Source organism: Panthera pardus, unplaced genomic scaffold (genome assembly GCF_024362965.1).
Source record: "Panthera pardus isolate Hobbes unplaced genomic scaffold, ASM2436296v1 HiC_scaffold_8, whole genome shotgun sequence".
Classification (NCBI taxonomy): domain Eukaryota; kingdom Metazoa; phylum Chordata; class Mammalia; order Carnivora; family Felidae; genus Panthera; species Panthera pardus.
The window spans coordinates 38718594-38740129 of NW_026527013.1; the positions used below are offsets into that span (position 1 = coordinate 38718594).

General features: G+C 40.7%; 1 protein-coding gene and 1 long non-coding RNA gene across 10 annotated transcripts in view; one reads left to right on the forward strand and one right to left on the reverse strand.

The window, feature by feature from the left end:
- Nucleotides 1-21536, reverse strand: part of FOXP1 (forkhead box P1) — a 386554-nt gene that overhangs the window by 16288 nt on the left and 348730 nt on the right. For 6 of the 9 annotated variants that reach the window (XM_053897308.1, XM_053897310.1, XM_053897309.1 and 3 more), the window contains 6 exons: nucleotides 16722-16805; nucleotides 6733-6934; nucleotides 6549-6628; nucleotides 5848-5949; nucleotides 1986-2107; nucleotides 242-311 (listed from right to left, as the gene is read on the reverse strand). In XM_053897308.1, coding sequence (XP_053753283.1) covers nucleotides 242-311; nucleotides 1986-2107; nucleotides 5848-5949; nucleotides 6549-6628; nucleotides 6733-6934; nucleotides 16722-16805 — 660 coding nt within the window. Of the gene's footprint in view, nucleotides 1-241; nucleotides 312-1438; nucleotides 1609-1985; nucleotides 2108-5847; nucleotides 5950-6548; nucleotides 6629-6732; nucleotides 6935-16721; nucleotides 16806-21536 lie in introns of all 9 variants that reach the window. The other 3 variants (XM_053897311.1, XM_019428436.2, XM_053897312.1) reach the window with 2 other exon arrangements.
- Nucleotides 11071-14705, forward strand: LOC128775542 (uncharacterized). Its single transcript, XR_008420301.1, has 3 exons — nucleotides 11071-11576; nucleotides 13052-13161; nucleotides 13406-14705. It is a non-coding gene; the product is annotated as an uncharacterized LOC128775542 (long non-coding RNA).

The following is a 21536-nucleotide window of genomic DNA, read 5'->3' on the forward strand; positions in this document are numbered from 1 at the left end:
ATAAATATTAATAAGTGAACTTTTAATTTTTTTGCCACAATATTCAAAATGCTAAGCATCCTGCTAATGCTGAAACAGCCCAATGTGTTTGCCTCCAGGGAGTACGATGCTTTGTGCACTTAAGAAAAAAGTTTAACGGAATTAAAATTTAATATCTAATTAGAGCGAGGCTAATATATTTTGAAATGAGTGGGGGAGACACGGGCCTCTGCCGCATATTCGGGACGACCATTAATCTTACCTGTAAAGCTGCATTGAGAGGTGTGCAGTAGGCGTGGCTGCTTTGCATGTTTTTAATAAGGGAAGGGTTACTGCATAAGAAAAAGATAAAAACTCAAAGTTAAACGCAATCCTCCCCTGAGTTCCTAGCTAAGTTTGATCTTACACTAGCTGGTATCCTTCTAAATCAGAAATTTCCCCCATTAACAAAACCCAAGAGAAGGTAGGTCTTGTCCCCAGCCCCCTGGCTTTAGTATGGGGCCGGTGTACGTGAACACCTCTGGATAGGACTTTGCGCTTCCGGGAACCTGGGTGCACGATTCTGGTTTAAGTTAGACCAGCCCCTCCACTGGTGAATTTTTTTTCACCAAATATGGACTGCTCTCTACCAAGTTTTAGTAGCTGCCATGAGTGCCAAAGAAAGGCAGAAGCTCTGGGGCGTCGGGCTAGGGGAGGCCAGTGAGCTGGGAGTTGGGGAGAAGAATCTTGACTCTTAATCCTCTCCATGACTTGAACTCCAGATCGACCACAGGAGGAAGGGCATGATCTCCCTCCCAGGCACATTTAGTGCTAAACGAAGATGGACAGAAGGACAGGGAAGGATTGTTCCTAAGTAAGGATGGAGGCTGGGACGAACTCTTTCTTGATAGGTCATGCCGTGTCGTCCTTTCATCAAAGGAAGACAAGAGGCCATTGGAAAAAAATCTCTAGCTGAGTATCAGGACACGCTGAAGGGAAAGTGTGGCTTCCAGTAGGAAGTCACCCAGATTTATGACTGGCCTTTAAAGGAAGTGTATTTGCTGTTATTGATTTCTAATGATTCATTTCACTTCAGTTACATTATTACACTGAATGAGCAAGTAACAAGAAATTTACCCAGTTAAAGACATATTTGAACTCTAAATAAAAGCTGCCTTTTTTTACTTGGAGGAATGACTTTCACGCCACAGTATTTGGGTTTAAAGGGTCCCCGTAAGCTGCTGAATCAAAATACAACCAATATTTGTTTGCATTAAAGACGTCAAAAAAGCATTATTCAAGGCACTGGTGTTCCAAAGAGAAACAAGAGAAATACATGTACAAATCACACAATTTAGTTCCATTGCAGAAAGCCGTGGCACCGCTACTTGGTGAAATGCAAAACTACATGGGATGAGTCAACCATGCAAAGCCAAAGCAACAGCAGAAAAAAAAAACAAAAGCAAGTAAAGGCTCTTACTGTGCGACAAGCTCGTCAAAGTTTTCATCGGGGCAGTATTTGCGAGGACGGCCTCGTTGAATATGGCGGCCACGTTTAAACTCTTCATCATCAACTGTCCAAAAGGACCCAAACTCATCCTCTACTCTGATAAAGCACTTATGCAGTGAGAGGTTGGTGCGAATGGCACCCTGGGATAGGAGCAGCAGCAAAGGAGATGAAGTGGCAACAAAAGGAGACGGGGTTGGGGGGGCAGAACAGACATCCAATACAGGGAACAGGAAAAAGAAAATAAAATGCAATAAGCATAAGCCAATGGTTTGTGAGGGTTAATATGCATTGCCACCTAAAAGCTACTAGCGTGTGATGTAACAAAGACCGGCAAGCAGGGCGGGGGGACTGGTGGGTATACAAAACAGGAGGGATGAAATGCTTTTTTGCTTCCCTTAATTGAGACAACGTGGAACCAGTTCTTTGGTCTAACACCATCTAGCAGCCAAAAGCCTCTACTTTGCACTTGTTAGCACAATCCGAGCTAGGCTAAGAAGTTCAAACATGGTGGACGTACCCACTGATCTTTTGTGGCCTTCGTTTTTGGAATTCTACTTCATCCACTGTCCATACTGCCCCTTTAACGTTTTCTACTCGCACAAAACACTTGTGAAGACTAAGATTATGACGCACTGCATTCTGCAGCAAGTATAAAAGAGAGAACATTTACATTTTCTATAAGAAAAGACTCCAAAAACAGCAGTACATTCAGCCTCACAGTCCGCATTTGTAAAACCGTCCCCAAGACCTGTAGCTACCACCCCCATGGACGACCTTCTTGTGGTGAAGGATGCCTTTTCCAAAAGGAGAAATAAAAAAAAAAAAGAAAAAAAACACCAAAATTACCACTTAATTATACTTTGGCATTTAAATTTAGTCTCTGGTAGTAGTGAACCAGAAGAAATAGTTAATATGCATATCAGCCCAAAATAGGTTTCACAGTAAAAATCTGAAAATATTGTTAATGTCACTTCAAAATAAAGAAACATGTAAAAGCATAAAACTGTCCCCTTTAAGCCCACTTCTCTCCCGTAAAAAAGGGTATTGGAAAAAAAAATCGTGCAAGGTGATAATATTGTTGAATACGTTTCGTCCTGGTTCTTTTTTGTTCTTCAATATTTTGGCTTTAGTACCTTCTGTAGGTTTTGTCAGATTTACCTCAATTGGATTTTGCCATTGAGAGCATTGGCTCATGGGGGTGACAGGATAAGGGAATGACATGAACCCCAATGCATCAGTATCCATCATCAAACTATGTCTTACCTTCCCGAATATATACAAACTTGGCCCTTGCTAGGGGCAATTATCTTAATTAACAGAAAACGCCAGAGGAAGACTTGAGTCAAACTCTCAATGGCAAAAAGAGAATACTGCTGAAGCTGACGGTTCCTAAAGATACATATTTCTATATTCCCCCCACCGTGTTTCTTTCTTAAGGTTGAAAGTCACTTCTAAGAGCATTCTTAACTGAGACCCTTGACATCTGAATTCCACCAGAAAGGAGGATCTCAACTCCACAGCTCATCTTTCCTTTGAAATGCACAACCCGTAATGGGGCCAGCAGGAAGCACAGCTTCATGTCTGTAACCTTCTTGGTTGAACTTAGTGACTTAGACTCAAAGTGAGACAAGAGAACATTGCAGAAAGACCCATGTCATTTACTCAAAACTTTCTTCCTACAGGGAAGAAGCGGGGTGACCACTGTGGCGTGAAGAGGGGACGCAGAAATCCCATCTCCCCTGCCTCGTAGTACCGCCACTCCCTTCCAATGATGCTGCCGTTGCTCAAACGTCCTGCATACCGCCTCTGGTGCTACCCACAGTACTTCCTCTCCAAACATACGGAGAAGTGTTTCAAGGCGTAGGTAATCACCACTGGTGACTCTGTGAGGGGTCCAACTAGATAGTGAGGATTTTTCTTTTTCGTTACGGCAGATTCAAAGATAAGGAGACAAGTTTTCTTTCACAGCTAAGTCATCAACTACTCACAAGGGGAATCCACGGGATAAAGTCTCAGAGTTTTTGAGCAATGCCAGCATAATGGGGGGAGGTTCAAAACATCCAGCTGATTATGGAAGGACACTTCCGGTTCTAATCGGTGGGATAGGTTTGCGTAACAACAAAACAAAAGAAAAATCGCTGAAATTTTATCTCATGTTATATGGGAAAAAATCTGTCCTCTCAAGTATACTTGTAATTGTAGTCTCCTCTTTCAAGAAAATTTTTCTTTTTTATACTGTATTAAGGCACAGGAGAGGGATACTAAGGATCTCCTCTTACCTCCTAAAACAATAATACTAAGGAGATTTAAAATAAACCCAAGTTTTCTTTTTAAAAATCCCAGACAGATCATGTATACACACTGAAGACATAATTGGGGGAAAAAAATCAACATTTCCCCTCAACCTTATCATTGTCTAATATTTTAAAATAAGCATCGAAATGTTTAGCCCTGCAAAAGATCTAAAGAAACCACATCTGCCAGAAGGATTGCTATTGATCTGTCTCAAGCATATAGCCATGTATGATATAAACTCAAACTTAAGGTTTGTTTTCCAAGACTGTACAGCTCTGCAAAAATATCCAGAAATCCAGTTTCCCAAAAAGATGAGTAAGCCCCTTTCAGTCACAATTTAAACTGGGCATTTCATCTTTTAAGATTACAATACAAATAAGATGAATCATTTGGTACTTTATCTAGGATTGTTCATACTGATGGCACTTTTTCCTGCAGTTTGCAAAAATGAAAAAGTTAAAGCTGTAGATCTGAGCCTAAATTTCATATTCACAACTAGTAATTATTTTTAAATTTGATCATTTGCTATTTAAAAAAGGCAATTTGAAGAAAATGTCTGCTTCATGCTTATGCTTCCTGTATTTTGAAAGCATTCATAGCTAAAGATACTCGGGATTTTATCCCCTAAGGGAGGCTGAGGAAGAAAGGGTAAGATCTTGAACAGAGGTCTCCTTCAGCACCCAAGTGTTTTAATGGAATGAAAAAGGACACTTCAAGCCATAATAGATATGCAGGGCTGGGTAAGGTTGATAAATTAATTCTATGGTTATATTCATTTTCTTTTAAAATGCTAATTTACCAAGAACATAACAGAGGAAATGTGTTTTCTGTTTTTGTTTTTGTCCTATCTAAAATTTAAAAAGTAGCAAAGCGAATTTCCTTTGCACCCTAACACGAATCCCTATCATATTTATGAGGACGTACAGTATCCTAAGATATGTGCATTTTAAATGTTCCAAACTGTGGTGGAATTGGGGGATTCTGAGAATTCTAGGTAGTAAAAGAGCAAAAAAATTGTGACATGGGACTGGCCCTCTTCTATAGCAGGAACATTTAAATCAAGAAATTGAGAGGTAAAATTCAAAAATTTGTGAGGGCTTCATTGAATACAGCAGAAAATGACCCAACTAGAAATGAGGTATGTCATGTGACCCTCCAGCCTGGTTAGGGCATTCCCCGTGGAGCTGAGGAATTTGATTTGTTTTATAGCAAACAGATGTTTGGTGTTAGAGTGAAGGTACACAATTTTTCAGAGTATCTATGAATCTCTGATTAATAGTTTGATGCAAAAAAGAAAAAAAAGGAACTAAATCCAAAACCTTAATAATATATTTTGCTTTCCTGTATTGACTCCTATATATAGTGCTACTACTTAGATTGTGTAGCTTTCTCTACTAATTACAGTAAGGAGTTTTTTAAAAATTTTTGTTTGTTTGTTTGTTTTTCTGAATCAAACCTGTTAAGGTTATGTGAAGTCTTAGTTCCCCAGGTTAAAAAAAAAAAAAAAGAAGCTGTGTATCTCAGCAAATTCTGGTGGAGGCTTAAGACTGAAAAGCATGAGGTTTGTTTAAATAACAGGACAACCTCAACATTGGGCCAACAGTGTCCTCTATTCTTTTTCCCTTACACAGTAACAATCAGATAGAAATGGTTTTACTGGCTGGTCCATCCAAAATCTGATGCCAATGTAATAGGAGTCTTCTGTCCCAGCATTTAAATCCCAATAAACTATCCGCTCACTAAAATACTCCCGTAACTCTGACTCTGTGTGTATGAAAACAATACTCATGTATCTTACAACAAAGTCGTTTATAAATGGAAAGTTCCAGGGCGCCTGATTGGCTTACTCGGTTAAGCGTGGGACTCTTGATCAGGGCTCAGGTCATGATCTCATGGTTTGTGGGATCGAGCCCGGCGTTGGGCTTGTGCTGAAAGCACACAGCCTGCTTGGGATTCTCTCTCTGTCCCTCCCCGACTCGGGCTCTCAAAATAAATAAGCTTAAAAAAATGTTAATTAAAAAAAAAAAAAAAAGAAAAGAAAAAAGGTAAGATCCAAGCCTAAACAGGCCTGTGAGAAAGCTTACCTTCCACGTGGCAGCATTGCGTCGAAAATAAGCAAACATTCGTGTGAACCAGTTATAGATTTCATTTAGTGTTAGCTGCTTTTCTGGAGATTCGAGAATGGCCTGTGAAGCAAAAGTGACAAAAGAAGATAATTTATGACCAAATCAGCAGAATCGTCATTATACAGTTTCTTGAAAATATAAAATGACCATGATTCAGAGCTAAAGCCCAAGAAAGGTTTCACAAAATGATCTCAGATTAATGGTTGTATTTAACAGTTCAATAGCAAAATTCAAAATGGAATTATCTAATTGTTTTGAGTTTTTATTTCTGTTTCCGTACAGAAATATTAATTTATTAGTCATTCATAAAGCAGAATCAAAGAGAAATGCAAAACATTTCACTAGCTGATTAAAGCTCAGTAATTATTTAGAGCTCAGATTAATTCTAGGGATCAGAGATTACTGTAGCTTGTGATAATTGACTTGCCATCTTTAAACAGGCTCATTTTCACTGTTGTGTGAAATGAATTTCCTAATAATCACATCGTATTGTAATACTTAATCAAAAGCAATTATGTTATATATTGCAGTTTTAAAAAACCTTATAGAAAAGGTTTTAGCATGCCTGCATACTAAACGGTTTTAAATCTACTTCATCAATATATCCATGCACATGTATACCTTTTGCTAGAATTTCACATACTGTGTTATTTACTTACCTGCCTAATTAAAGATGCGTATGTAAATGGTGGTCTAACTTCTGCGTTCTTATAAAACTCTTGGTTCTGCGCGATATCTGCTAAATAAGAATCATTGTCCTATTAATTATCACTTTTTAAAGAGAGGCTGGTCTACAAGAACTGCATGTTACAATTCTACAGGAGGCACAGATGGAGTATCTACCTGAAGAAATGGGCACGTTGTATTTGTCTGAGTACCGCCTGCGGATGGGTCCCACCGTATGCATGCTGGTGGTGGTGATGACGGAGGGGCCTTGGGTGACAGGAGTGATGGGGGCGGTTGGGGTCGTTGGAGTATGAGGTAAGCTCTGTGGAGAAGCCTCTGATGCAGACTTGGAGAGTGTGACGCTTGATACCAGATTCAGCTGTGAGGACAAGAATAATCCTTAGAAGACCTTCGCAAAAAACGGTGAGCAAGAAGGCATCTGAAATCCAGCAGGAGTAACACAGGAAATGCCTGGCTACTTTTCCTTCTCTAAACAGATACTTATAATCAACAGGAATAGGAGGCGAGTTCACTGAGTAGTTGAAAATACCTCTGGCCATGTCCAAAGGATATGGACCCGTGGAAACACAGGTGTTTTCCAAAGACAGTTACAGATGAGTGTTTGCAGAAAGGGGTTATCTAGCCCAGTGAGTCTGACAAGTTCGGGGTCAAAACATTTCTTCAGTCATCAAGAACTGTCTTTGTAGTACTTGTGCTTTTGAACCCTCCTGAGTAGCATGCTGTGCTTGGCAGACCGCACACAGGGAGATGGAGTTCTGGTAGCACCCGCTGAACCCCAACGTTGCAGAAGCCACCTCTTGGGATACACTGGGCTAGACCTGAGCTCTCCAAACAGCACTTTTTGCAAAGGGCTGCAGCCAGTGTGGAACTGTTTTTGCTTCATTTTTATTAAAACTAAACTTAAAATATTTATTTATTTTGAGAGAGACGGAGAGTGAGCAGGGGAGGGGCAGAGAGAGAGGGAGACAGAGAATCCCAAGCGGGCTCTGCGCTGTCAGCGCAGAGCCCGATGTGGGGCTCGAGCTCACAAACCGTGAGATGGTGACCGAAGCCAAAAAAACCAAGAGTCAGACTTGGAATAGACAGAGCCACCCAAGGTGCCCCTAAACTTTTATTTAGATAGCCACACGCAGCCAGTGGCTACCACACTGGCTGGTACAGTGATAGGCTACTTCATAATGTAACTTCAGGGAGGGAGCCATCACAAAGATGTCTGGCCTATGACTCATATTAACAAGAATGGCACTGATCCAGTAAACCATCATTTAGTTACATCAGTTGGCAGAGACTAATCTTTGAAAGCTTTATGGGTAATCTTCACTAAACTCTAATAAATGTACGACTGGAATCTGTTAATTTAAAAGAAAAATGACATACAAAAAGATCGGAAACTAAAAATTTTTCTTTAGATTTCAAATCCTCAGTAATATGATCGAATCTATAGCATCAGGTCAGGAAAGGGGTTTATTTATTTGAAGGAGTATACAGGAAAATGAAGGAGTACTTCTTCCTTCCATTTAGACTTTACCTTGAAGTGCTTCTATTAATAACACTGAAGAAAAGGGCTTGTCCCCCTTGCCCACAATTTGTTCTCCCAGAAATGTAAGTCTGGCTATGATAAAGAACTTGGTTATTTTCAACATATTACCATTTACACATAATTGCTATCTCAGATACTTCTAGCCAGCCCCCAATCCAAGAAACCCACGCAAAGTAGGCTTATTTGGTAATGTTTTCTCAAACCACATTTCGAATCATTTAACAACATAAGTATTTCACCATTGCAGATGGACAAGGCATTATTTGTACAAGGTATTAAACATGAGATTCCTCCGGATTCATAAAGAGCCTATGAAAAGTTCGAATTTGTTGAGAAGACTCAACCTACCATCCTCTGGTAATGAAAAAAAGCCATGAGAATGCCTCCCGTATGTTTAGGGTGGTTCCATAAAAAAGCACAACGATATAAAGACGAGTGATGTGAAGAAAAGAAGGATCAAATGTCGTTAGGTAAATATTAATTGAAAAATGTACACATGGTACTGTGAAAGGAATACTGGGTTGCAAGCCTGTACTTGTGCTTGGCTTTGTAACTCCCCTCTTGAAATGCTGACTCTGCTAACGCCAGACCCTTCTCCCAACCCCCATGCCTGAGGAGAGAGAGCAAGCTATGGAGAGGACACTGCCCTTAACCCCCACCCCCCCCCCCCCACCCCGGCAAGCTGGGTCAATGCTGGGAGCTGCTTTTTTATGAGCGCTGGAAACCTGACTTGGTGACACGCATTTGCAGACTAAGTGCTTACAGTTCGGAGAAGCAGCCATGGGATGGAGTGGAGTTGAGAAGCCAAGGGGGAAGGTTGGGGCTGACCTCCTCTTTGCCTTGGGCCTTAATCACTGACCAAGTACAGCAACAGTGTGTATAAGCATCAGCCCAAGCAACGGGTCAAGGAAATTAGTGCCTCAAAGGCTACTGCTCATAAATATACAGCTTTTAAAATTCAGATGCTGCTGGATGTAAGAATAGCCAAACACCCTGGAAAGTCATGGATACCATTTGTAGAAACCACTGTTGTAAATCACCTGCCGCTGCGTGATTTCACTGAGGTCTCATACCATCACCAATAAGTGAGATGTTATTAGTCAACATTTTGCAGGTGAGCAAACTGAGGCTGTTGATCGATGAAATAACTTGCCTCTATCCTGAACCTGAACCGAAAGTCAGACACACGCTTGTGATGCCAGGCCCAGTTAATGGGAAAAATAAACACTAGCCTGTTTCATTTTTCTGTATGCTTATTTTTGGAAAAGATTCAGTGAATAGCTTTAATCCCCGCCTATAAATGACATTCAATAAATATCACTGAGCCAACAGAAGGCATCTGGAAGAGAAATGACAAAAACAGGGATAGAACATTTAACTGCTGCCCCTGAAGAGCTTACCATCAAATACAGACGCTATTCAAGGGAAAGTGTGCGTAACAACCGTAAAGCGATTCTGAGAGTAATTGTACTTCTTGGCTTTCCTTTTCCATTTAAGAACGGTACCCCTCAACACCGTCACTTTCTTAAACATGCAATGAAAATTAGAAACCCCATGGCCTCGAGAACTGTGCCTACTCCTGTCCCGTTTGGTGAGGAAGGGCACCAAGTCCACTCCACTCCAAAAACTCAAAACTCACGTAAACATTCAGCAAGTACAAATCCATCCTCTGGTGCTCATGTAGATCAGACAAGTCACATGGTACTGTGTCCTAAAATGTGAAAAGAATCGGACATCTGTGGCTTTTACCACAGGTCTTAACACCTGGCCTGCTTGTAGCCAAAAAGCAACAGTGCAAAGTAAAATCCCTCCAGGGTGAGCACAACCCACAAAGACCTAGGCAGTAGCGTTTTCTGGAGGCTGTTGAGCACAGGTAGCAAATGGAAATAAACACAAGCCAGAAGAGAGCAGAGAGGGGGCTTACCAGGCTTGACAAATGACACCGTGATTCACACCCACTGCTGGGCTGTCTCTAATAAGCCACAGAGGAAGCAGCCAATCTCAGCTAATTACCAGATAAAAATGTATTGTAAGGGTTCTAATTAGGAGACGCGGATGGAGGTGATCTAATGATTAAATGCTGTATTCGAGTGACCCCACCACCAATGTGAGGTGGTGCAAGATGTCACTGGAATATTTTGTAGAAACAGTAATTTTACTTCGAGGAGGGGAGGCAGTAATATTTGTAATGATGGCTGTGAGGTAAACTAATTAAAAGACAGTTCCTCCAGGAAGAGGGTGGCTGAGAGCAGCTGTGGCCATTCCACAACCAAGTGCCAAGTCTCAATAGAGGAACGGCAGTCAAGTGGAAAATTTCTGCCCGACCTCTGCCCTTGCTATTAATTTGCAGGAAAACTAATGACACATATACATATTCCCACAAAATTGTTCTAATTGCTAATTTGCCAAAGGAGCCCAGATTCCAAATTAAACATGACTGTAGTCTGTGAGGGAAGGAAGAACAAAAAGCTGTAAACTCCAAACAGGGGGTGCTTCGCCTTGTGAAATCATTTGAAGGCTGAACCAACAAGTTAATGAAATGTCAACCTTGTCAACTGCTATAGAAGTTTGTTAACTTTTAAACTTCTGTTTGATGATCACATGCTTGTCTTGAGGAGAAACCATCTTCGGGGAGGAAGGTCACGAGGGAGAGACAAGATGGAAGGGGGGGGAAGGATTCAAAACAGGCTCTGTGTTCAAACCAAACCTGCTCTTTTAATTAAGGTCTCTGAAAACAGTGGACACACACACACACACACACACAGAAAGAAAAAGAAAAATTAATTACCATCTTAGAAGAGCAAATCGGGAACGGTGTGGGTTTTGCTATAATCTTGAAATATTCATCTTAATTGTAAACTATTAAATCTTAATATAATCATCAATTAGAAATGAAAGCATATGCGCTTCGTGTTTCTGATCATAGTTAAGGTTTTAAAAGATTATTTTTTATTTATTTATTTTTTCTGGGGCATGGAGCAGGAAGGGATCCAACTGGGAGGCAGGGAGGGTTTCTTTTCCTATTTTTCTTATTGTGTCCATTTTCTATTTCAAAAGAAGTTGCTATGTTTAGAAAAGTTAGTAACTCATATTTTCTACATGGCAAGTTTCCGTCATGTGATGACTTCGGCAAAGATAATCGCTTTGAGGGTCTGGCCAGAAGTTAAATTCTTACGTCACTTAAAGTAGCTGGAGGGTTTTCTGTTTTAAATGCACGTGGGCTCTCGACCACCGGCTTTTCCCCCAGCTCACTTCCACAAGGACTATGCTGGGAAACTTACCCATCCCAACTACTGGGAGTCTGTCAGCTGCCTGCTACTCTACTGAGCCCTTTTCTCAAAGATTAATCTCGAGTTTTTAAACAGTAACCTCCTCTCTTCTTCTAAAGATGATGAGTCACTCACATTTTTAAAAAATAAACAAACCACTGATGTAAACCCGGGACAGAAACAGACTTGTTGTAAGTATTCCCATAAGAACTCATTTTTATTTTTGTTTGTGCTCTTGCCTCACATGAAAACAGATTCTGAGAACAAAAGGCAGACCTGAAACCCAAACACCAGGGGACCTAGCTGCTTAGTAGAGACTTTGAGGCTCACAGAACTCGTTTTTCTGCTCTTGTTTTACTGTCCTGAGCAGCTCGGGCTCGAGGCCTGCTTTAAACTGCACAGTGTTTCTAGACGCGAAAGGCTGGCGTTCGGGCGGGCCCGCCTTCCTGAGGCCTAAGGGGTGTCCGTGGGGCGGCTAGGACAGGGCACGGGAAGCTTTGGTTTGGTGTCCCAGCTACTGCACTGGGCCAGGCACTGGCAGAGGGCAGTGAATGAGAAAGTGATGGTACAGAGGTGGGGACGGGCAGGGAGGGCTTCATGAAACACGGTATATAAAAATAGCTTGTGTGTGTTGTGCCAGAGGATCTTTTATGGCTGCCTAATATTGTTTCTCTAGCCCTAAAGCAAGGCTACAAGCAGCCCAAAGGATCAGCCATTTCTTCAGGACTTAAAAGACCCCTTTTTCAGATGTGTGTGTGTGTGTGTGTGTGTGTGTGTGTGTGTGTGTGTGTGTGTGGCGGGGGCGGGGGGAGGGGACACTTTGTTTTTACAGCAGCTAAAAACTATTTCATAACAGTCCTAATTGCTATGGTTGGAGGAAAAGAGAATGCATAAAAAGGAAAATGTAATACTGCATTTTGCTTCAAATATCCAAGTTCTTGTAAGTGTTTTATAACATTTTCATAAAGAAGGATCTACTACCTACGCTATAATTACTTGCCCACCAAATCTGAAGGAATGTGGTTTTTCCAGCATCAGGAGTTGTTTTCTGGTGTGCAGGAATACCCTGAAGTAATGTGTCCCTCTTGTGTCCTCAGTATTATAAAATACAATTTACAGGATTCTCCTGACAGATTATGAGAGGGAAATCTTAAAAAAAAAAATCCTTTAACAACTTAATAAAGTCCTAACACAGATAATGCTTCTTTTGTTGTTATTGTTTTGTCCTCTGAGTTACGCTTCCCTCCAAGGAAATAAACAGCTCAGCAAATTCTCCATGGAGCAAGCATGGAGACACGAACCCCCAAGCAATCCACTCTGGTGTTTACTTTGAGAATGTTACTGAGTCTGGAACAAAAGAATAGCCATCAGTCTCATCAGGATAGTTTACTACTGTCGGGTTTTTTGCTTCTCTTCACACGGAAAGGAGAAGAATCTTTTAAAACTCATGTCAAGAAAGGCTTTTCCCGCCGTGCCTACCCAACTGCTAGAATATACGGCCGCTCTGGGAAACTTTTACATATCCTTTTCCACGCCGGGCCCAGCCTTAATAAAATCAAAAGCTGACAAATAAAATAAATTAAAAAATGGAAAGCCTAGTTTATCTGATGTTGGCTGGCCCTTTGCTTCCTCCACACTGATCCCGTGACATGCCTTCCTCTCCCAGTCGCCTTCCTCACAGACACACACGCCCCTACTCCGAACCCAAGGAAAGAATCGCTGATCGGACTCCTTTCCGTTGCTTCCTTTTGAAGACTCTCTCAATCCCCGATGTAGGTGAGCCGTTCTAACGACACGGGCACAATTCATGCAGTGGGTGTGTGTGGTTGTTAGCTTGTCCCACAAGACTCCAAACACCTCAGTGGCAGGGAGGGGGCTCTATGCTTTTAGCAGCTTACTTCATAAATACTTGTTGATAAAATAGCTGGACTTTAAGTGCAGGAATTCCCTTTCCAAACATAACAGGCCGTGGGAGTCCTGGGTATAAATTACTAAAGGAGAGCTCTTTTCTGGTCTAAAGGATTTTATGGCAAAGCAGGAAGAGGTGCCACTGAAGGTGTCCGAGGAAAAGGAAAGCTGGGCACTCCTCCTCCAGCTCACCTATGCACGTCCCAGTGTGGGATGAGCTTAGAGCCAGGTCTAAACACTCGAGACTGTCCAGAGGTGAGCATATCCTCCAACTACCCACAGGGGAAGACGGGTTCCGCAACAGGGTCCGGGGAACGTGTCTGAGCGGAGCTAAGAACAATCCAAGAAGGTTGTGGCAGTTTCTCTGATGCAGTGCAACAGCGACCGGTTGGATGACTGGATACAACAAATGACATGTACCACCCAAATGGCATTCAGTGAAAAGCAACGTTTACAGCAAAGCATTCTATCACTTAGTGACTAAGAATTTTAAAATAAACATGCAGTTCCTTTTAAACAGAAACGGAAAAAAGAAAAAAAAAAAAACTTCATCAACTTACTGGCAAGGCTGTAACATGAAAGTCCCCATCTATGGTTAGATCTGAATCCTGACGACTGCTTATTTCAAATCAAAGATTCTAGAAGGATACATGGTGCATTCTATTATTTAAGGTGGAATAAATTAATTGCAGGGAAAAGGAATATTTTGCACCTGAGAATCGATCATCAGATAGCTCCGTATCCCTCCAGTTGAAAGAACCAAGGGTTTGCGAAATGCCTGTGCCTCCCCCGCCCCTTTTTGGCAAGGAAGTGAGAAATCTATGCAGAACACTACACGTCTACCTTTTATAATTAATTTCCCAATGCCTCACCTATACGTATTTTAATAATTCCTGATTTATAAGATGGTATCTGTAATAAAATTTTCTATTTTCCAATAAATGAAAAGAAGGCAGGTTCACTCCAGCAACAGAGTGTCACGCAATATCTGCTTGTCAGGCACCAATTTTTACTTCTTACATGTAAGTTAAAGGATAAGGAATTTATAATGCTGCCTGTGAAGGGAACCACTTTTCATACACAAATGTGATCTTTTTTTTTTCAAAGGGTAATACAACAGTACATTTACATAAACTAATCCAAACAATCTATGTATTTGACAATGGCAAACCTCACACAGACGGCCTATTGTTGGTTTACATCTTGGAGTTCTTTATATTGGCTTGTAGCGCTGCTCTAGCTGTCAAAGGTTTGACTTGGACACTAAATAAATGGTTATAGAAGTGCTGTGCAGCGATATTGGACTTCTTTGCAAAAGAAAACCTGCTGTGTATGAATTCAAAAGCTATTAATTTTTCAGTCAAAAATATTCGTGCCTATTTCTTTTAATAAAGAAATACTGTGCTGAACTACTAAGAGATAATGTTGACTAGTGGTAGAGAATTTTCAATAGAACAGTTAAAAATAAATTTAGTAGGAGGTCCCCTTCAAAGTTACAATTTTCTAGAATGTAAAACATTTTTTTTTTTTTTTTAATACTAATCAAGACAAACCTTCCTCCCCAGTGCATTTCCCCCACGACTGCTTTTCCCTGTTTACTGGCTGCTTCACACTGGTCTTCATGGAGATTCCCAAGGGTCCTTTTGTGGCCTATGCAGGCTTACCTGGATGGATGGCCCTCTCTGCCAACACCCTGCCCCAGCACTCACGGAGCGCCCCATGGGGTTTCACAAATCCTTCTCTACTTTCATCCCTCCTCCTCCCAAAGAGCCCCATGATACAAAATGAGTACCTCCCAGAGTCCTGAGGCCAAACAGTATTCTATCATTGCTTTGAATCCATGGAGGAAGTAAGAGATAATCCCATTCTCTCCCCTATTACTAGCTTTAAAGACCCATACCCCTCATCCTGGGGAAAAAGCCATTCCAAACAGAAGCCACCTGAAGACTTTATGAGAGTTCCGAAGGCTATCGATTCCCTTAGCAGTTGGCTGTGCCCACTGGAAAACCCCATGAAGTCATTTCCGGGTCTTACCAACTTCCTAAACTGGGCTCCTATGATTACAAGAAGGGGCTGATGAAGTCAACACAAATGGCACAACTGACTACTCATCCCATTATACCCAATGGCCTAGGGCTTTTTGTTTCCCTTTCTTTTTGGTAGCCTACACATTCAGTCCTACGGCCATTTAGTGCAAAACACACGGAAACTAAGGGTTCTCTCCTAGTAAAAATGGATGCACAAAGTGTTTAATGATTTTATGTCCTATATCTCAGTAATGTGTTCTGTTTCAGACATTAATTTTGTCTGCCAACTGCATCTTGGCAGGCTACCATATTTGCTGGGTTAATAGTCTGACTCCGTTTTATTTCTATCATCATAAATCATACATATATGGGTGTATGTTTGCTTTATTTATAGAAAAAAGTCAGTCAAAACAGATAAACCAATACTTTGCCATTACGCTGCATCATTGCATATTGATTAAAATTGCTGGTACTAACTATAGATTGTCAACGCTCAATTAATTTTCACACAGTGACTCCAAGCAAAATCAAATAAAGGCAGTGTACCTTTAAATTTTACAAATCTTAAAAATCAAGAAGCAAAGCACTCTCTCCATTTTGAATAATCAGTAGAAGCTACTAAGGGGATTTTTAGAAATATAAGTATATGAGAAATACAACTGTTAAAGAGATCAATTTATAGCAAGGAATGAGGCCCAAGACAGGATTTGGGGTTTAGAAACCATCCTTCTGCTTAGATATTAACTGTCTGTGCTCGGATGGCACTCTTCAAGGTTAAGGAAAAGGAAACAAGGCAAGAAGTAGGAGATTCCTAAAAGTTAAACGTAATTTCAACATACCATGTTGGAACTCCTAACTGCAAAAGAGTAATATTCACTTCTAACTCTCTAATAACCATTAGATGCCCTCCACAATTTTAGCTTCCAGCTATTCCAACAGTGTGTTTCCTATTTCTTATGTCTTTCCTCTGTGACCGTTAGACTGCACTGGCCCTCACTCCCTTTCTCATACCCGCAGTCTCTTGGCTAATGCAGGCTGAAATGCCCTTTTCTTCTGACTCCATGGTCTGGCTGTCTTCTTTCTGGGTTCACACCATTTAGAAAGACCTTTCCCCCTCCCGGCGACCTATCATATTTTCGTACCCTGGTACAGCATCAATCATCTGTCCCGAAGAGCTAGTTGTTGGGCCTCGTGGCCAAAGACCGATTCTGAATCATCCTCTACGTTGTGAAATGCCCTGCACACCACCCCCTTTATAGAAGGTAACCGGAAACACTCCACTGACTTATGTCCTTCAATACTAACAGCTGCCAGAGTAGCTTTTCCTGCCTCCTATGCTTAGGGGTGAGGAAGCAGCAAAGAAATAGTGTGAAGTTTCCCCTGGTGTAGCTCGGTACTTACGGGCTGAGGGGCGGCTTTGGGTTCTGTTGACTTCACGTGCAGATGGGTCATCATGGCTTGCAGGCGCTCTTTGTCTTTTGCAAGCTAGTAGGAAGAAAGAGCTCTGTTATTTCTTTGAATACAGATGCATTACTATTTTAACATCCAAAATGATACATATTCCAAATTAAACTATAGCACCATTGCACATGACAAAATCTTTCTCATTGCTTAATCGTTTTGAAATCTACACAACCATTGCCAAACTCGAAGTAACTGGAGGTGTCAGTGTGAGATTTCTCAACACAAGATGCATTAGCTTTTAACTGGGAAGTTCTAGACCTGCTGGCACCAAGGAGTCCCATGTAACACAGACAGCTAAAAGACAAAAACGTGAATCATGCCTATTAACCAATCTTATTCATGAGGAAGCCAAAGGAAAATGAGCTAGGTAGCTAAAACTCATAAATTCATCTTTTGTGGTTGTGGAAAAGCTCCCAGACACATGGGGACATTTATGCAAAATTAACTTCACCTTTCTTAACAGGCAGGCATGGATTAGCACAGTGCTGCGAAGCAGTGTTAGCCGGGCAAGCACAGGGCTACAGGAGATGACAAGTTCTTATGGTCAAGGGCATGGAGAACAAGCTTCATCATTAATTTCCTCAGTATGTGAGCACCTACTATGTGTTAGTCCCATCTGAGCAAAAATTTCAGTCTTCTCATTGTACAGATAATTACCTTCTGACAGCACCCAGGTTTTTCATCAAATGTACATTGGAGGCACTCAAATACTATTCACTGGATGCTACTTTCTTTATACGTGCCTCCAACCATTTTAACATGGTGATAGTTTTGATAATTTAAGACACCTGGGCAAAGGGGACATAGAATAATTGATTCTAGATAGTTTTGCCACCAGCATTTTTGCCACCAGCATTCTGGCCACACACCTGATCGTCCAGAAGACAATTTTACCATAAAGGATAAAATCGTGGCCAATAAGAGAGGGATGGTGAAGAAGGGCATAAGGGAACACACATAAAATGAGTAACAAAATGAAAGCGATTCTCCTGTGAACTAAAAAAAAATATTTGGACGCATTCAGAAGATACAGTGGAGATGGTGGCAATAACAGCACAAATAACGGATTTTCTTTTGTGGATTCTACCTCGGCATTTCACCTAACTTCAAACTCTTTTCTTCGCAGTATCACGGTTTTTTGTTGCTTTGATTCACCCTCGTTAAAATTTCTTCCTTCATTAGAAGAGGCAAGGGTTTCCAAATACTAGAATATATGTTTGTAACTGAGCTCCGTGCTATGTTGTGAAAGCCTTCTACGCTGTTCTCTGTGCTCAGCCTACTGTCACATGTCCAGTGACAGATGTTCCAAAGTTCTATGGGAAACGGGGGCTGAAAACTCTGTGCCATGGTACACCCCAGCATGAGGGTTAAGATTTACATTTGTACATTATATAAATGTAAAAATGGAAACACTTTGTCAGTGGAGAAATGAAACCAAAGTGTCAAACCAAACTGTCAACCAGTTACTTTTTTTTTTTTTTTTTTTTAATCTCTTATGGCAAAATTGCTTTAGGACAATTAGTTCTGTGGTAAAAATTGCTGCAACAAAGAGGTCTACGGCAAAGATGCTCTGGGCAAAAATACCAGACATGATAATAATTACCTCTGTAAAGTAAGTGGGAAGTATAGTTCCAAAAGATAAAGGTATAGTTAAGAGAAGGGCTGTGGAATTTTGGGGAAATGTAGACGTAACGAATGAGTGAGTGACAGAGAGAGAGAGAGAGAGAGAGAGCGAGCGAGCGGGGGGGGGGGGGGGGGGTGAGAAAACAAGCACGAGAGAAGGGTGTAGAGAGAGTCTTACTTAGAACAGCACTTTTATAGACCACTTATCCAAAATAATGTCTTTGAACTAGGGAGGGACTCATTTCTTCTATGTCACATAATTAACCTTAAATCTCTGAAATACCAATTTTGGGGAGTTCCTGGCTGGATCACTTGGTAGAGCATGTGACTCTTAATCTTGGAGTTGTAAGTTTGAGCCCCATAGTGGGTACAGAGATTATTTAAAGATAAACTCTTGAAAAAGAAAAAAAAGAAACACCAATTTTTGGTAAGCTGAATTATTCCAAAATTCAAGTCAAATAAGACATTTTGTAAATAAAGGTGTTTTCTAAGAGAAAGGGGTGTTTCAGCATTTGGGCAAAGGCAGAGAGAGGGAAGGGAAAAGGTACAAAAGCAAGAGAAAAAGCTTTCGGCGTATCTTAACTGGATGACTCAGTCTCAAGCCATATCACATTTGATTTTTTTTTTCCTTTTTATTCCCTTGTGGTGCAGGGAGGAATAAATTAAGAAGAAGGAAAAAGCCTTACAGTGTTAGCATTTATCTTTCCACAAACAGGAAATGAAAATGATACCATATTAGGAGCCACTTTATGTTATTCACCCTCTGTTCTTTAGTAAGTTATTGAACAGCCAAACTCAAAGATGCTCTGAACACATAATGCTAAAGGAATTTAGTTTTCCAAAGTGGCTCAGTTAGGACAATTAAATGTTAGCAATGGCATTTTTCTACAGTTATTTGTGTGTTTTTTTAAAATGTATTCTAAGTTTTTAGATGTTAGAACCAAAATATTCTTAGATTTTTAAAAAATGTTTTGTCTCAAAAGTTACCATGGGGCAAGAAGGAATGAAGGCATATATATATATTATTCGTTTTAAAAACAAGTAGTCTGCCATACTGAACATTAAGAATGAAAGGGTGAGAGGTGATATTTACTTAAGAGTCTGATGAATATTAACTGTGACTTAATTTGGAGGTAAGCATTGTCGATGTAGCAATTACCAAGACCAAGTAGAAGGAAATCCAAATTCCCAGCATCAAAAGGAATCCACACGTCTGTATTCCATCCAAATGTCTACCGTGCTGACCTTCTACTGCTCAAATGCAGTAACACCATGTCACAAACACATACCTAGAGTTTATACACACAGCCACATCCATAACCCTGGAGGTCACTGCCATGGGAGACATTTTCTCACTTTTCCATGAGAGTATCACTTAGAATTCATTGTCCATTGTCCATTACCCAGGTTCCTTATTTTGCCTTAAACTCAAGCCTACCATCCTAGCTCTGCTTTATTATAAAAGGTGGTTACAAGGTTACAGAAAAAAGGGCAAAAATCCAAGTTTCTGTTTTTCTCGGATTATTAGTACCAACTAGCATATAATACATTCTTGCATGGGTTTTGGCTTTTTACTGTATCAGTTGCAGCTCTAACTCTAACACAAATCCTTTTTAACAATTAAAGAAAAAAAAAACCCTGCCAAATTCACTTTTCATTCTTTAAGGCAAAAAAGCTAATCATTCACACCTATCGAAACCACATCCTCTCTCTACAGGGGCTGTCTTGCATTTTTAATACACCGGCCCTTCAAAAAGCCTTCAGATTCTTTATTACTTTTTATGCCATCATTCCACGAGCTCAGCATCCCCATCAATTTTCACGGCATCCTTTCATTATTATAATATGACAATACAAACATTTAATATTGCCAAGTATATATTCCAGCATTCCCTCATAAACTGAATCCCGTGAAAAGCAAAGAGAAGGAGGATGACAAATTTACTCCAAAGGTCAACTAAAAATTTGGCTGGCAAATTAAAACAATTTTTTGATGTTGTACTATCAGAAGAGAATTACTCTCTAAGAGTTTTCCTGGTGGACACAGGAGGGGTATCTGGTTTAAGAGAAATGTCAATGCGCCACACATTGAGGGGACCTGCTTGTGCAATGCTTATTCGCAGGTTGCCCCCCAACTTTGTAGAGAGACAGCACGGTGAAAATGGATGAAGGATGTGGGTACTATAATCAGACTAGGCTGGATTCAAATTCTGGCTCTGCAACTCTGAGCACATTATGTAACCTTTTTTAAAGTATTTAGTTTCTTCTTCTAAATACGGAATAATAATCTCTGAACTCTGAAGGGTTGTTTTGAGGATTAGATAAGGGCTTGCACATAACAAGCTTAGCATAGAGCCTAGTGCTTCACGAATATTCGAAAATACCTAACTTTTCTTTAAAGCAAAGTTAAGTCATTCTAGCCTATTTAGACTTCCACTGGTTGAGCCCATGCTTGGAACCTGGGCCAGCGTAACTCGAGTTCTCCAGAGTCTGAAGCTGGCCTCAACGCAGGGAGAATTTTGAGGTTTTGAAGAATGGAACGAAAGTGTAGGAAAGATGAAGCCCATTGCTTCTGGATTGATTTCCTTGGTTCTCACTGTATCTTTCCCTCATCCTAAGCAAACGCTTTTTCTCCCCTTGGCTGATACAGGTCATCCCCTCTTCTATTAGCCATGGCCCCAAATTAGGTTTTAGACAGTCCTGGCTGTGAAAGACTGGAATGCATGTACTGGTCCAGACACACTGATAACCGCCAAAGGCTAGGAGCACCATTCAACATCTTCAAAGATAAAAATAAGGAGATTAAACTCATTCTTTTAGCAGAGAAAAGGGAACACGATTTTAGGTTCATTTAACATAACCACTTTATATGTTGTCTGGAGGACTAATCATTTTAAGCCCAATTTGGTGGTCCTCACTCGTGAGAAACAAAATCTGAAATAAATGAAGGATTCTGGATGTGTAAAAATGCCGGAACTACCAAAGGACAGATGAGAAGAAGGGACCAAGTCCCTCACTGGATTCCAAAGAAGCAAAGACTGTTATGGCTATTTCAAGTCCTCTCGTCCTACTCCTGCATTTTACAGTTGGGGAAACTTAGGCTCAAAGGGTGAACCTACCCAAGATCAT